Below are 15,769 nucleotides of genomic sequence, written 5' to 3' on the forward strand. Positions count from 1 at the left end.
AAAAAATCATCGAGCTGTAACCTGATTTGGACTTCAACGTAGAGTTACAAGCTTTGTTGTCCCCAATGTATCTGTACTGTGTCGCACACGAACATTTGCCTTTAGTTGAAGAGCCTTCTGGAACAAATATTTCACCTAGTATTGTGAAATCAAAAATTAGTTTTCACGTCGATTGCCATCGATACCTTCTAAATGTTCTGTTTGTCCAAATATGAAGCTCCCAGTTATATAATCTTTGACGACACTTAACTTATAGTGCAAAGTGCATCAAACAAATCCTAAGATTTTAAATCAAATTGTTTTATCATGTTTACCTGGTTTTTTCGAAGTAGATTTTAATCTCACTGGAGATGTTGTTGTTGGTTGGCTTTTCCATCGCATTTGGGTGCCACGGTCTTGAACTAACGTATTGTCAAAACATTGACATGAACTAAAGGGAGACATTAAGCATATAAATAATAACAGTCGTCAGAAAACATAAATTTGTCTGATATTCCGTAATGTATTGGCGTCAAACAAAATTGAGACAAATCTAAACTTATTGTCTCATAATACTACTGAAGAAAATGCTACTAGTCAGATAAATTTATAGGTCAATTTTTTCGGTATTTTAAAGCAGTTATACTTCATCCAGTATTACTATTGCGTACTGCTATTAGACTGCAGTGATTTGAGGGGTTTGCTGGATGTGGATCGCATCGATAACTTATGGCATTTGTATTTGCAGTGGTATTTCTATTGCGGAATTTTTAAATCTTCGTTGTCAAAGTTTTAATAGTCTATGTTATTGGTTCACGGCGCTGTCACGCGAGCTGGAGCTTACAGCACGCTCTCACCTGCAGGTAATATTTATATAGGATACTAAATTAAAGAAATATTTGATGGCATAAGAAGTAGCTATAACTATTAGTTTTTCATAGACCGCATCTTAAATAAATACATCTCACCGCGTTTGTAAAATTGGCAGCACTGTTGTACCTTTTTCTGTAGTTCCTGAAAAAACATACAAATAAAGACGTACATCAATATTATTAATATATCCACTAAATTATAAAAGGTGCACAATATTATATCATACTCGGGTCAAATTTGAAATAATGTATTAAGACATATATTTGACCTACAGTTCAGTTGTTCAGTGTTGACTTTTACCTAAAAATTTCGTTGCATACGCTAAATGAATCGGTAATTAGCTAAAACTGTGCTTTCCATTCTCACATAATGACTCCACGTATGCATCAGCAATGACTTTATATATAACTAGCTGACACAATTGCTATGTAAATAATTTCTAGAGAATTTGTAGTGTTGAAAAAATAATTAGGGTTGTATGTATTTATTAATGCCACATAATAAATCATTTCGGAGGAGTATGGAAACGAACATTCTGACACGAGAATTTTATTTATAGAGATACAACAAAAATTAACGTATTAAACTCTATTAATTACGATTAATTAGTTCAAACGTTGTTAGAAGAAATTATTCCCAAAGAAAAAGAAATTTACCAACCTTTTTCTTTGTTAACCTTTTTACTTTTTGCTTGATTTTTGTTTTTCTTTAAATCTGTCAGCTGCGCTATGTGAGTGTAAATATCTTTCAATAATGGAGCCGGATTTTTGATTCTAAAAAAATATCACTCATACTGAGAGAGAGAGAGACTAGAATATTATGTATTGTCTTTTGTTAACATAGGTTTTACACATTGAAAGAAAACACCTTTGAACCGAATTGAAGCTATGTATTATTATAACCGTAAAGTCCTGCTCAAGTAAACGTTTCTTATAGGACGCCGATATTTTTGTTAGCATTAGCAGATTAACATTCTCTAAAATGCCAAATCGAGAAATATTTCGCATTATTAGATTATGAATCATTTAAAGAATATTATATATAAAAAGTGCGTACCTTAAATGTAAGAAGTGATCTGATAATATTCTGTGGAAAACAATAAACTATTAGAATAATTTAAAAAAGACAAATGACGAAAATATTTCGTATTAGTATACCGGAGTGATTTCTCGTCATTGACAAAATACAAATTGTGTCTCAACATAGACAAACAATTAAAATAAATCAAAACATTCCTGTGTTCAAACTTACAGTTTTTTTTACTAGGTACTAATAATGTACTACTAACAATTTCAAGTCCTTAATTCTTAGGCATTTGGTAGTTTTTTCTTTCTGAGCCTGAGTCCTATGTGATGTGCCCGTGGTATCAGAGTTCGATTGCTAACAAAAATATCAATTAAATTCTTGGAAATTTAAATAAAATGTTTATTAAAGTTAAGAACTTAAAAGAAGAAGAAGAAAGTACCTTGTAATCGCCGCATTTCTCATTGGAAAGGCTGAAATTTTATAATTTGAATTACTCGATAATGTATAATTTTACCAGATAACTTTAGTTTCAAATTAAAATGATTTAGAATTTAAATTGATAATACAGTATTGGTACAAGTCTGTATTTTTAAAACACTCGAAAGAGGAAGCTTTCAATTCGACGAGTAACTTTTTATGTATAGCTCCGTCTGTCCGATCAAGAAAATCGAACGAAATTGTCGTCAGGATATTGCATGAAGTCGACATTTTGGTGTCGAATATATTTTTTAAGTTAAAGAAATATTCTAGGATATTAAATAACCTATTTACTATACAACAGAGTTTTAGCGAGTTTAACAGAGGCTCACCTGGTATTAAGTGATATGCCGCCGCCCATGAATACTCTCAATGCCAGAGGGCTCGCGAGTGCGTTGCCGGCCTTTTAAGAATTGGTACGCTATTTTCATAAAGGACCCTAAGTCGGAGATGCTCGTCAAAAACTGTCTTAAAAACGCGCAAAAAGAGTCAATAAAGACGTGTTAAGGGCCCCAATTAAATTCTTTAATAGGTAGTACAGTTCTGCCTCAATTATAATATTCGACTGTACCCTGGGGTCTCGGGAACAAATTCCGAATGGAGCCGTAAAATTACAATAGGGCCTGAAAAATATTTATTATTACCACTCCCCGATAGTATTGAAGTCGTTTCCGATGGAACGGAAGAAATCCAGTCTCTTGGGGCTGTTAGTTTGTGCTTCCACCTCCGAATCTGGTCTGCCTAATTCTGTATAAAAATACAAAATTATTTATACGATTTGATTGAAATAATCAAATTTTTAACTAAAAACTGTAAGAAAAATGTTGATAAAATGGATATTTAAATTTGCTATCTTTGAGAGATTTTAGTAAATGACAATCCTAACAAGCCATCAAAGTATGGTAGCCTTGTCTTGTTTTGTTTAAATGCGGGAAATTTATTGAACGGTCTACTGCAGTGTTTACCAACCTTTTTTGTGCCATGCCTACCTTAGCCAACCTGAAATTCTTATGTAACATACATAATATATGTATTAAAAAATGGAATAGTTCAGTTAAGAAATTGAAATTGTGGAAATCGTAAACGGAATAATAGTAAATTTTTCAATATATAATAACTAGGTGTAATTCAAATTCCAAATAATTTTTAATAAAGATTTTTCTATGTTCATTTGCGCTTGATGCTTGCTGCACATAATGGGTTCCAATATTATTAGTTACACTCTCAAGTCACCACGTTTCATTGTGTTTAATATAAGCGAGTATATTATTCGATTCTATACTATATATTACCATGTATTTATTTTATAGATACAATACATGGTAAATGTAAAATAATCACAGGAATGAAAATATAATAACAACAGAATAATATATATATTACTATGTTCATCGTCGTAATCGTGAACTCCAATCAAGTCACTCCCTCTCCAGGCAGAACTCGAAGTTTCCTCCTCCCTTTGAATATTTTGGACTTTGCAACAGTATTTTTTTCCTCTACAGAACTTTATAATGTTCACTAAAAACATTGAAATTAGTTGTCAGTGTGGTATGGGAATATATTGGAGACTGACTTTTTACCAAATATTCGTTGGGATGATTTAAATAATAGAGTTTAATGTTATTATTTACAACCGCGTTAAAAAAACTTGATCAAGAAAAATATACAGTATTTGTTCTCTTGATATTATAACAAGGTGGCTTATACTCAACATAATGAAAAATATCTATGGATCTATGGCAAAAATTACTACAATGGGAAATTTTTTTTTATTGTTTGATGCACACACGTAACAATTATACTTACTTTTATTTGACTTGGGGCTTGATTCGACTTTGGCTCGTTTTGCTTTACATTTTTTGCATTTACAAGATTTAGGTTTTACTTTGGATTCCGATGGAATTTTTATCTGTCCTTTAGAGGCTTTAGGAGTATCTTGGAGCTTACTGGCTTGACAAATACATTCACCATGAGGGCAACAGCATCTCTTTGGTTGTACGTCTATCGTATCCTTTATTACCTTAAAAAGTTTAAAATTATAGAAAAATATAGAAAAGTGTACAGATTCGAAAGTAAGTTCAGACACTTCTGAACTTACTTTCAATAACTCTGTTTCTCTAGTCTTATTTGTCGCTGCATAGAGCCGACATCTCGCCAACTGGTTCAACGCGCAGTCCTTTTTTATTCTATCCTTTAAAGAGTCCTTTCGAAGAATCCCCTTCACCCAACTTTGATCCTGTAAATAAGCTGATATCCTATAATCTCTGGAACTTTCATTTTGTTGCTTTACTTTTTCATTGTTTTTCTTTTTGCGTTTCTTAAAGTTTTGAGCTTCCTTTTTGGCCAAACGATCTCGTTGAATAGCTTCATTAACTTCATCGCTTCGATAACGGTTCAGTTTTAAGCAAGTTGCGAAAGCTATGCAAATTGTTTTAGCGTAGAGGGATCGCTTTTTGTTTTCAATCTGGGACACAATTTTTCCATCCTTAACCTTTTTATTATTTTTGTTATGCTCTTCAGGCTTATTTTTACTAGTGTTCTTCTCGGAATCATTTGCAGAAACATTTCCTAGTTCAAGGTTTTTCGGACATAATTTATTAAAATCGTTAGCTGCCTGAACAACATTCTGGTGATTTATTACCAAACCTTTTTGACGGATTTGCTTTTCCTTTGTAAAATTTGGTTTAGAAGTTAAACAAATACACAAATGCCCGGACTTAAAGCAATACTTCCAAATTATCGCGTACATTCGCGGCATAAGTTTTGTTTTGGACTTCCAAGATATTCTTCGTATAATATAATACTTTCTTCTCGGCTTCAAAAATCTACTATTTTTAATTTTTCTGAATACCAGAGATATATTTTTAAAATTGCGTAAACTTTTAGTGTTTCTTTGCCGAAATAGTCTGTGAATGTTTGGACAATTCTGTTGGACACTCCTTGAATAACTATTACACATCATGTATGTATTAATTGTCTGTGATTTCTGGTTATTTAGGTCTTTTATATTAGGCAATAGAGGAGTTTTTTCTGAATTATAAATGCGTCTATTTTCCTTGTATTTTCGGTCGTAATTTTTAAAATTTTGATTATACTTTTTTGCCAATTGTATTTGGATATATCCCTTGCTGGAATCTTCTTTACATTCATTTGTATCGTTATCTCCATCACTTTCGTTGTCTGAACCTCTGAAAATAGAAGCTGTATTATTTGTACCTTGAACAAATATTTCTGTGACTGAGTTCACAATTCTTCCTTACTGCGATAGTTAAAAATATTTAAAAATTTAAAAGTTATAAGCATATTTATACGGGAAGATATTAAAGATTCAATTCAAACAATCATTTTACTTCTCTAAGCTAATATCGCTATAATCTCCGTAGTCTGCAGGTGACAAGCAAATAGTGCAGAGCTGACCGATGTCTGCGAAACAACTTCTGCAGAAAACACCTGGACAAGTTTGGCTTTCGCATCTAGGAATTGGCAAAAGTAGGATTATATTATTAATTTCGATCTTGTTTATGCTTTCTGTAATAAGCATGTATATATAGAAAATAAAAAAAAATATTATTCCAGGTGAGCAATTATATGCTTAAAAAAATAAACATTAACAAAGATTATTTCCTCGTCTGTCATATTTTTAGATGCCTAGTAGGTAAGTTAGAAGTAACCTGGTCAAGTGAGTGTCAATATCCTTATGTTTTTCCATAGTTTCACAGAGAAGGCAGTGAGGCGGTTTCGGTAGCGTCCCAAACAAATATCGCAGAAAATAGAATCTGTATAGTATTGTCTTTGGTTAACATAGCTTTTACACATTGAAAGAAAACAATTTTTTTTACCGGATTTAAGCTATTTGTATTATATTATTATAAACTTATAATTATTTACATAATTTTAAATTTTTCCGACGTTTCACGTGCTTTACAGCGTGCGTGGTCACGGTGACTGAAGACAACAGGTGTTGAATGTCAAAAGTATCAGAACCGCGAATCAGCGAAAATAGAGGACACCGCACACACACTTTTAGTCGATACCAACTCCGGGGAAATAAATACAGATAACACAACATTTTCTACAGCTGTTATACTTTTGACATTCAACACGTTTTGTCTTCAGTCACCGTGACCACGGTAAAGCACGCGAAACGTCGGAAAAATTTAAATTTAAAATTATGTAAATAATTATAAGTTTATAATAATAGAATCTGTAATCGAACTTCTTTTATTTTTATGTTCTTTGTATTAATTTGTTTAATAATATGTACAATGGTTAAAGTATTAGTAATCTTATTGTAAAAATACTAACGGTAAATGTGAATCCAGCCAATGCCGAAACGTGAGATGTTCTTCGCTATGATATTTGTACTCGCGATGAAGCTTTCGTCTCGCCAGTTTCATGAAGCTGCCTATTAAATAATAAAAACATGAAATTTTTATATGAACACTAGCTGCCCCCGCGAACTTTGTTACTCCTTACTGTGATTTTACTTAGAGTAAATGGAACATTTTGCTATGCGATCCCAGAGGCGGTTCGGCTTTCCGGAATGAAAACTTATTAGGTTTTTCTGTAAATATATCTCTACATAAATCTCAGAGTTCAAGTCAAAATTTTCAAATTATCAAATAAAATATAAGGGTTGATAGTAGAGGGGTGAAAATTAAGGGTTGTGTATTCATAAAAAATATTTGTTTATCAAAAACATGTAAAAAATTGATTTGGATTGGACACCCCCCCTCCTACGTGATAACGTAGGAGTTTAAAATATAGATAGGAGTTGATTCTCAGATTAACTGAATATGCATACAAAAATCATAAGAATTGGTCGAGCAGTGTCGTAGGAATATGGGAAAGAACATTGTGACACGAGAATTTTATAAATGTAGAGATAATTTAAATTCGGAGGCTAGTAAAGTGTACTGGGGATACTCAACTCATTCTACACGAATCCGCACAAAAACATGCTAGATTCTTACTATTTAGTTTCTTGGACATAGTCCGATCTAATTAACACAGACGAACTGTCGAAAAAAAAATACCGATAAAGAAACTTGTGATTCATAGTTATAATATATGTGACAGCCAAATGTATTTTTAAGTGTGTTTAAAAATTCTACAATCGATTAATTATCAAGAATTGATCGTCGGAGCCCAGAGATATACAGTTTTACAAATTTAACATTATATAAACCTCAAGTTACACAATTTCAAACAAATGATTAGCTACCTCTTGTCCTCAAGATGTGATTGTAGAGCCAGGAGGCCCTCGCCTTAGCACGCTCCGGTCTATGGTGACCCATAATCACGTGTCGCAAACGCAGACCATATGGCTCAAATAATGCTAACAGCCATAATATCACTATGATTATACCTGAAGTACAGAACGTCTGTTCCATTAGAAAACAAGTTAATTTATTCTCACTTCAAATTACAATAAAGGGTGAAATATAATGTGACATGAAATCGATAGACAAATCTATTTCAGTCTTAAAACTTCAGTTTTAAAACTTTTATGTATAAGACCATACAGATGCCGGTACCTCTGTACCCTCAATTGCAGCGATATCGATTTCAGTTTAGAATTTACAAACTACCTTCCTTAACTCGCTTACATATGCCCTTAACTCGCTTACTTACACCCTTTACTCACTTACGTATGCCCTTAACTAGCTCACTAACGCCCTTAACTAGCTTACTAACGCCTCTAACTCGACAAAGTATTTTTTAACTAGTTAAGAATTGAACATGTTTTATTCTACTGTTTTTGCATTGTGATTATTGATAATCACAATAGAAAAATAATTACTGTGCAGTAAACTCATTTTACCAATTTGCGTGTAACGTTTGAAGTCAGGTGGTCGTGGATCTGGGAGGCATGAAGCAGGAGATGATGGAGATCGTAGTGGTAAAGTCAGTATGCTGAATATAGATCTCAATATATCTGATCCAAAACCTAATCCTGTTAAAGATACTCCAACATCCGAGGGGCCAGCTATAAGGGAAAAGCTAAATTAAATTTATACTCTAGATTTTGGAATACAGATAAAATATTGCTCAACTCTTTTATAGGTACAGTTTTTTTCTTATTAAAAGTAAACTACTGGAATAATATTTAGAATCTCTAATATTAAGATTATTATTAGAGATAACGTTGTGACGTAATACGAAAGGGAATACGTAGATGGTTTGGACATGTAGAAACGCTGAATTAGAAGCGGCTTACAAGTAAGATTTACAAGGATGGTGAAATCATGTTGGGTAGGCCTAGTTGGACATACCGGGACCAAATCCAGGTCCTAGAGAAGGCTCAAGTTAAATATTTCCATAACTGATGAGCATGCAAGGCGAAGGCGATGAAAGTAGATAAAGTGACAGAGGTATCAAGTCTCTACCTAGGCGTAGGCGTAAGGCGGAAACAAATAAATATATAGACTATTGCAATTAAGAAAAACACTTTTTGAACGGATTAAAGCTATGTATTATTTTTAAAACTTATAGTTATTTACATTATTCTAAACTTTAATTTCATTTTCCGACGTTTCGCGTACTTTTCAGTGTGCGTGGTGACGGTGACTGAAGACGAAAGGTGTTAGTCACCGTTCACCGACGCGTTTTTCTTAATGTGTAAAAGCTATTTTAACAGAAGACAAGACTATTGCAATAATATCTATTTTTATATATTGATTTACTTTAAGGTTTTAACCAGGTAAAGACAGACACGCCGAAGAATATGTAGACTGTGTTTTAATTAAATTGTTTTCATACGTGACAATAAAGCTTCCAGTCTGCCATGATGCCTTATAGTGGTGAGTACCCAAAACAGGCTATAGTCAGCGATCATATGAATCATCAGTTTGAATGTGGTGATCACCATAAAAACTGCTGAACGAGTCATGAATACTTTCTCGGAGGCTATCAAACGAAAAGATGTGGTCTGGAAGGATTTAATTTGTTTATGATAAAATTATTTATCGAAATACTACACGTCAGGACTCTGATAAGTCTGGTTATATTAGTCCGGTCAATAAAATTTGAAATAAAAATAAATTTCGGAGAGCCAAATATTGGTGGAGAGCTGGAGTTTACCACTAACAAAATATCTTTAAATTTGTAAATTTTAAAATTCAAACTTACTGTTTTTGTTTTTTTTTCTCAAACTCAAATTTTCACATTTGACCCCGAATAAATTTTGTAGCACACAAAGGATCAATTGGATTTTTTAAACTTTATTTGTAATGGTAAACCCCAGCTCTCCACTAATATTTGGCTCTCCGCAATTTAATTTTATTTCAAATTTTATTGACCGGACTAATATTTTACCACTACTTTAGTATCTAAATTGACCGGACTAATATTTGACCACTACTTTAGTATCTAAATTGACTGGACTATATAACAAACAAAGCGAGTGCCATAATCTAAACGAAAGCTATAAAAGTAACGTGGCTTCTTTGGTGTTTTGGGTAAAGAACAATAATGTCTTTTAATATGGGCAGTTGACATAATTGCAAGATTATCAATCAAGTGTTATTAAGCCTTCATACCGGAATATATTTAGTTTTTTCCCTTCTGTTAAGTGGCAAAATCGTGTCTCTTCCCTCCTGAAACCTCTTTAGATCTATCTCGTACAGCTCCTTCGTTACATAACGGTTGTCAAATCTTGATCTAGTTTCGTACATGTGCTGGTAGTATTTTGCCCTAAGAAAAACAAAGGCAGGCAAAATTCGTGAAAATTATCTTATAAATTTCAATGACACTAAAATCTCCGGTACAAGTCCAGATTCAATGGTTGCGGTTTTTTTTCGTATTGCTACAGATACCATCAACTACATAATATATAGAAAAAGGTTCAAACATTTACAAACGGAAAAAATCAATTAAATGTTTAAAACATGTGTCATGTTGTGTAAGTGAGGGTATGTACGTGAGTTATCAGAAAACAAAATCTGAAATACCTGAATATAATCAGCAGTAAGAAGAGACTTGTGACGCAGGAGCTCCAAGAGAGCCAAGTAATCAAGGGATCCGCCTTATTTCTTATCTCAGTGACAATACCCGCAGCCACTTGACTTGCGGAGCGGCTTTCGTTACTCACTGTACATCTGTGATGAACCTCAATGTGCACGTAGAACATTGTTTTCATACGATTTGTGAAATCGTGCAATTCTGGCAGATATATCAATCGAATTAATACCAAAAACCAGTACTATTTGTATTGCAATAATTAGAAGTCAGTTGAGCGATTATAAATGTACAATGGAATTTCTTAATAGAACAACAACATCATCAATGGAGTTAGATATTTAGTAGAGTTTGGACATTTGCATGCTTTGGTCATGATAGTGACTCACTCATGGTGATGTTGGTATGTGATGTTGGATAGATGAACTTTTACTTTGTAGCATTGAGATTTGGACCACATATTGTCAGTGTCTATGACCGCATAGTAAACTGCATTACAAATTCATAAGTGATACTAAATTTGTTTATCGTTTTTCATTTTTTACACATACGTTTATTAAATTAGTTCTGTAACTTGGATTCATTAAACAAATCTGTTTTTTAAGACAATCTCAAATCTATTTCTAACTCACATTCACCACATTATATATAATTATTTTAGGACTCACTTCTTTTAATTGTAGCTGCAAAAGATCCTTTAGCAAACTCGTCCAAAGTACAAATTTTCTTGTAGGATTTTACAGCTCGACAGGCAGCTTCCACCTTTGTTACATTACATAGCCAGAAGAGCTTTGGGCCAAGGACTGATTTGCAATCAGACAGTCCTTTATTGAGGATATTCATACAATGCTCGTAGGGAGTGCCGAGTTTATGATTGCAGGCGTTCACTACTGAAGATAACCAGTAGTATGAAGATTGTATGACGTCAGCTGTAATTAAATTAATAGACCTATATTTTATGGCATACATAGCCTCCACCTTTGAGGAGTGTTGGCCTAGTGCTTTCGTGTTTAACTTTTTTGTAATCTCAATATATATAAATCTTCATTCACGATGTTTGTCCGCGATGGACTCCTAAACTACTTAACCGATTTTAAATTAAATTGGCACACCGTGAGCAGTCTGGTCCAACTTAAGAGATAAGATAGCTTAGATCTTTAATTATAGTCGCAATTTTAATTTTATTGTAAATTATTTGTCTATAATTAATTTACAGTCACAATTATCTGTTACCTCCAAAAGATTCTAACAGATGTCGATACTTTTCGACTGTATTGAGTAAGTAATCAATAGATGACACTGCTATGGTAAACCGACAAACATGTCATATAAGCTACAATTCAATATCATGATTACCACGTGTTATTGAGCCTAAAGTATAAATTAAATTTATTTTGTAGTAAACGAAATACCGTGAAATTCAATTATTTCTACTTTTTTAATTTTTAGTGTTAGCATAGCCAACCACGTGTTACTTAGACCGAAGTGTCAATCAAATTCAAATTATAGTGACGATAAAACAGTGAAATTATTCTTTCGTGTCACGAATTAAGGCTAACTAAAACCATATTAAGGAGAAACGAAGTTCGCGGGGGCAGCCAGTTAAATATAAATGAAGAGCGGACCGTATGGGAGACCGTAGACCGTACGGTCCGCTCCATTCTGGTTCTGTGTTTGTCATAGTCATCTTGTATAATTTGATATTTTAAAAGAGTAGCGAGAGTTTTTTACGCCGGCTTTTTCTCTCGGCCTACACGCTCTGTCTTCTTTGCCGATGAGGTGTCTATCGATCCAAATTTAATGACGTGGAATAAGTAAAATCTGTGTCTTATAATCCTTAATAAACATATTTTATTTTATTCATAACTCTCACCCCTAAGGTTGTAGGTTCGTGTGCATTTAACTCTCGCTCGTACGGTGAAGTAAAATATCACAACCGGCATGCGTGAGACTCAAAGAGTTGACTGAGGCTGATCATACGTCAATTAGAAAAAAAATATCGCGAAACAGATACACAAAACTGAGGCAAATACCTAAAAGTAGGTATCCATACCCATTGTAGGTTTTTCTTATATCTAATGAAAAAAATCTAAGGAAACGAAATAGATTAATAAAACTTGCACATGGCCCTAACTTGCTTAAGAAACAAAACCTTTTTTTAATAGCATAATTACATCAATGAAGTATAAAAAATTAAACAATCGTAATTATTGTTTGAAAAAGCGATCTACTTTAAAATTATTTAGAAGTGTATCATAATATAAAAAAAGTATAGTAACTAAAGTTTTCAGTTATTTTATTATTATTAGCTTTAAGCTGACATGCAATAATAAAGCTTTATTGCTTACACGAATCGTTTATATGCAGCAATGTTACAACGATCAATAAAAAAATAGGTCACTTTAATAATGGATAATCATTAAATAGTAGTAATTACTAAATTTTTAATACACAGACTGTATTTAAAATACCAGTCGTTATTAGTACGAATCGTATTTGTCTAGAAATGGTGCCTACTTTTTAGCAACTAACGTAGTATACTATTTAAAAAAAAATATATTAATGATTATTTGGTTACTAATATGATAAACTAATATAAGCGGTATGTGCTTGTAAATTCCTACGTTTTACTTATGTAAGACAAATTTATAGCAAAATAATATTTTTGTGCCATATTCTTGCATATACATAATTATTATAGAAAATCTCTATGAATGTAGAAAAAAAAATGTGTTTTGAAAATTATATTTCCGTGTTTTCCACCTTAACAAAAACATTTGAAAAAAATATCACATTTGGGTCGTGGTTCAAATACAATAATTGTCCTATGCCATAAATAAAATACATTATGAATTTGCTACGAAGAAGTAATCAAGCGTTCAATTCTAAAAGCACAACCCCATAGTTGACCTACTTGCTTGTCGCTTGTAAAATTGCAAAGCTTTACAATGTTATTCAAGTAATAACAGAGATTGAAATAATGTGTCTTTTCTTGTACTTTGAGTGTACATAACAATATGTTCCCTCTTTTTATTATCATTAATAACCGATTTAAAAGAGACTTTAGTAATATTGAGCAGTGTTGGCCAAGTGGCTTTAGCGTGCGACTCTCATCCCTGAGGTCGTAGGTTCGATCCCCGGCTGTGCACCAATGGATTTTATTTCTATGTGCGCATTTAACATCAGCTCCAACGGTGAAGGAAAACATCGTGAGGAAACCGGCTTGCCTTAGATCCAAACAGTCGTCGGCGTGCGTCAGGCACAGAAGTCTGATCACCTACTTGCCTATTCGATTAACAAATGATAATGAAACAGATACACAAATCTGAGGCCCATACCTATAAGGGTTGTAGCGGCATTGTTTTTTTTTAGTAATATTCAAGCATTTTAGGGATTTATTTTTTCTGCCTTAATACAATTTGATACTACGTGTTTGCGTGTTGCTCCCATGGAAATAATCTTAGTGCGTATAAAGGTTGTAGCGCCAGTGTTTTTTTTTTAGTAATGTTCAAGCATGTTGGGGATTTATTTTTTCTGCCTTAATACAATTTGATACTACGTGTTTGCGTGTTGCTCCCATGGAAATAATCATAGTGCGTATAAAGGTTGTAGACCCATTGTTTTTTTAGTAATATTCAAGCATGTTAGGGATTTATTTTTTCTGCCTTAATACAATTTCATACTACGTGTTTGCGTGTTGCTCCCATGGAAATAATCATAGTGCGTATAAAGGTTGTAGCGCCAGTGTTTTTTTTTTAGTAATATTCAAGCATGTTGGGGATTTATTTTTTCTGCCTTAATTCAATTTGATACTACGTGTTTGCGTGTTGCTCCCATGGAAATAATCATAGTGCGTATAAAGGTTGTAGAGCCATTGTTTTTTTTAGTAATATTCAAGCATGTTAGGGATTTATTTTTTCTGCCTTAATAAAATTTGATACTACGTGTTTGCGTGTTGCTCCCATGGAAATAATCATAGTGCGTATAAAGGTTGTAGCGCCAGTGTTTTTTTTTTAGTAATATTCAAGCATGTTGGGGATTTATTTTTTCTGCCTTAATACAATTTGATACTACGTGTTTGCGTGTTGCTCCCATGGAAATAATCATAGTGCGTATAAAGGTTGTAGCGCCATTGTTTTTTTTGTAATATTCAAGCATGTTAGGGATTTATTTTTTCTGCCTTAATACAATTTGATACTACGTGTTTGCGTGTTGCTCCCATGGAAATAATCTTAGTGCATATAAAGGTTGTAGCGCCAGTGTTTTTTTAGTAATATTCAAGCATGTTGGGGATTTATTTTTTCTGCCTTAATTCAATTTGATACTACGTGTTTGCGTGTTGCTCCCATGGAAATAATCATAGTGCGTATAAAGGTTGTAGAACCATTGTTTTTTTTAGTAATATTCAAGCATGTTGGGGATTTATTTTTTCTGCCTTAATTCAATTTGATACTACGTGTTTGCGTGTTGCTCCCATGGAAATAATCTTAGTGCGTATAAAGGTTGTAGCGCCAGTGTTTTTTTAGTAATATTCAAGCATGTTGGGGATTTATTTTTTCTGCCTTAATTCAATTTGATACTACGTGTTTGCGTGTTGCTCCCATGGAAATAATCACAGTGCGTATAAAGGTTGTAGCGCCAGTGTTTTTTTAGTAATATTCAAGCATGTTGGGGATTTATTTTTTCTGCCTTAATACAATTTGATACTACGTGTTTGCGTGTTGCTCCCATGGAAATAATCATAGTGCGTATAAAGGTTGTAGAGCCATTGTTTATTTTAGTAATATTCAAGCATGTTAGGGATTTATTTTTTCTGCCTTAATACAATTTGATACTACGTGTTTGCGTGATGCTCCCATGGAAATAATCATAGTGCGTATAAAGGTTGTAGAGCCATTGTTTTTTTTAGTAATATTCAAGCATGTTAGGGATTTATTTTTTCTGCCTTAATACAATTTGATACTACGTGTTTGCGTGTTGCTCCCATGGAAATAATCATAGTGCGTATAAAGGTTGTAGCGCCATTGTTTTTTTTGTAATATTCAAGCATGTTAGGCATTTATTTTTTCTGCCTTAATACAATTTGATACTACGTGTTTGCGTGTTGCTCCCATGGAAATAATCTTAGTGCATATAAAGGTTGTAGCGCCAGTGTTTTTTTAGTAATATTCAAGCATGTTGGGGATTTATTTTTTCTGCCTTAATTCAATTTGATACTACGTGTTTGCGTGTTGCTCCCATGGAAATAATCATAGTGCGTATAAAGGTTGTAGAACCATTGTTTTTTTTAGTAATATTCAAGCATGTTGGGGATTTATTTTTTCTGCCTTAATTCAATTTGATACTACGTGTTTGCGTGTTGCTCCCATGGAAATAATCATAGTGCGTATAAAGGTTGTAGCGCCAGTGTTTTTTTAGTAATATTCAAGCATGTTGGGGATTTATTTTTTCTGCC

At 33.1% G+C, this 15,769-nt stretch overlaps 1 protein-coding gene across 4 annotated transcripts in view; it reads right to left on the reverse strand.

Annotated features, from left to right (window-relative positions):
- Positions 1-15,769, reverse strand: part of LOC123719953 — a 29,712-nt gene that overhangs the window by 3,291 nt on the left and 10,652 nt on the right. The window contains exons 4-23 of one of the 4 annotated variants that reach the window (XM_045676294.1): positions 10,983-11,243; positions 10,308-10,518; positions 9,897-10,050; positions 9,118-9,286; positions 8,180-8,344; positions 7,580-7,723; positions 6,661-6,760; positions 6,027-6,131; positions 5,706-5,828; positions 4,454-5,543; positions 4,162-4,375; positions 3,739-3,873; positions 3,000-3,102; positions 2,318-2,348; positions 2,141-2,232; positions 1,909-1,938; positions 1,513-1,625; positions 948-993; positions 315-430; positions 22-114 (exon numbers count right to left, since the gene is read on the reverse strand). In XM_045676294.1, coding sequence (XP_045532250.1) covers positions 22-114; positions 315-430; positions 948-993; positions 1,513-1,625; positions 1,909-1,938; positions 2,141-2,232; positions 2,318-2,348; positions 3,000-3,102; positions 3,739-3,873; positions 4,162-4,375; positions 4,454-5,543; positions 5,706-5,828; positions 6,027-6,131; positions 6,661-6,760; positions 7,580-7,723; positions 8,180-8,344; positions 9,118-9,286; positions 9,897-10,050; positions 10,308-10,518; positions 10,983-11,243 — 3,495 coding nt within the window. Of the gene's footprint in view, positions 1-21; positions 118-314; positions 431-947; positions 994-1,512; positions 1,626-1,908; positions 1,939-2,140; positions 2,233-2,317; positions 2,349-2,999; positions 3,103-3,738; positions 3,874-4,161; positions 4,376-4,453; positions 5,544-5,705; positions 5,829-6,026; positions 6,132-6,660; positions 6,761-7,579; positions 7,724-8,179; positions 8,345-9,117; positions 9,287-9,896; positions 10,051-10,307; positions 10,519-10,982; positions 11,244-15,769 lie in introns of all 4 variants that reach the window. The other 3 variants (XM_045676293.1, XM_045676296.1, XM_045676297.1) reach the window with 3 other exon arrangements.

Source organism: Pieris brassicae, chromosome 2, assembly GCF_905147105.1.
Source record: "Pieris brassicae chromosome 2, ilPieBrab1.1, whole genome shotgun sequence".
NCBI classification, from domain to species: domain Eukaryota; kingdom Metazoa; phylum Arthropoda; class Insecta; order Lepidoptera; family Pieridae; genus Pieris; species Pieris brassicae.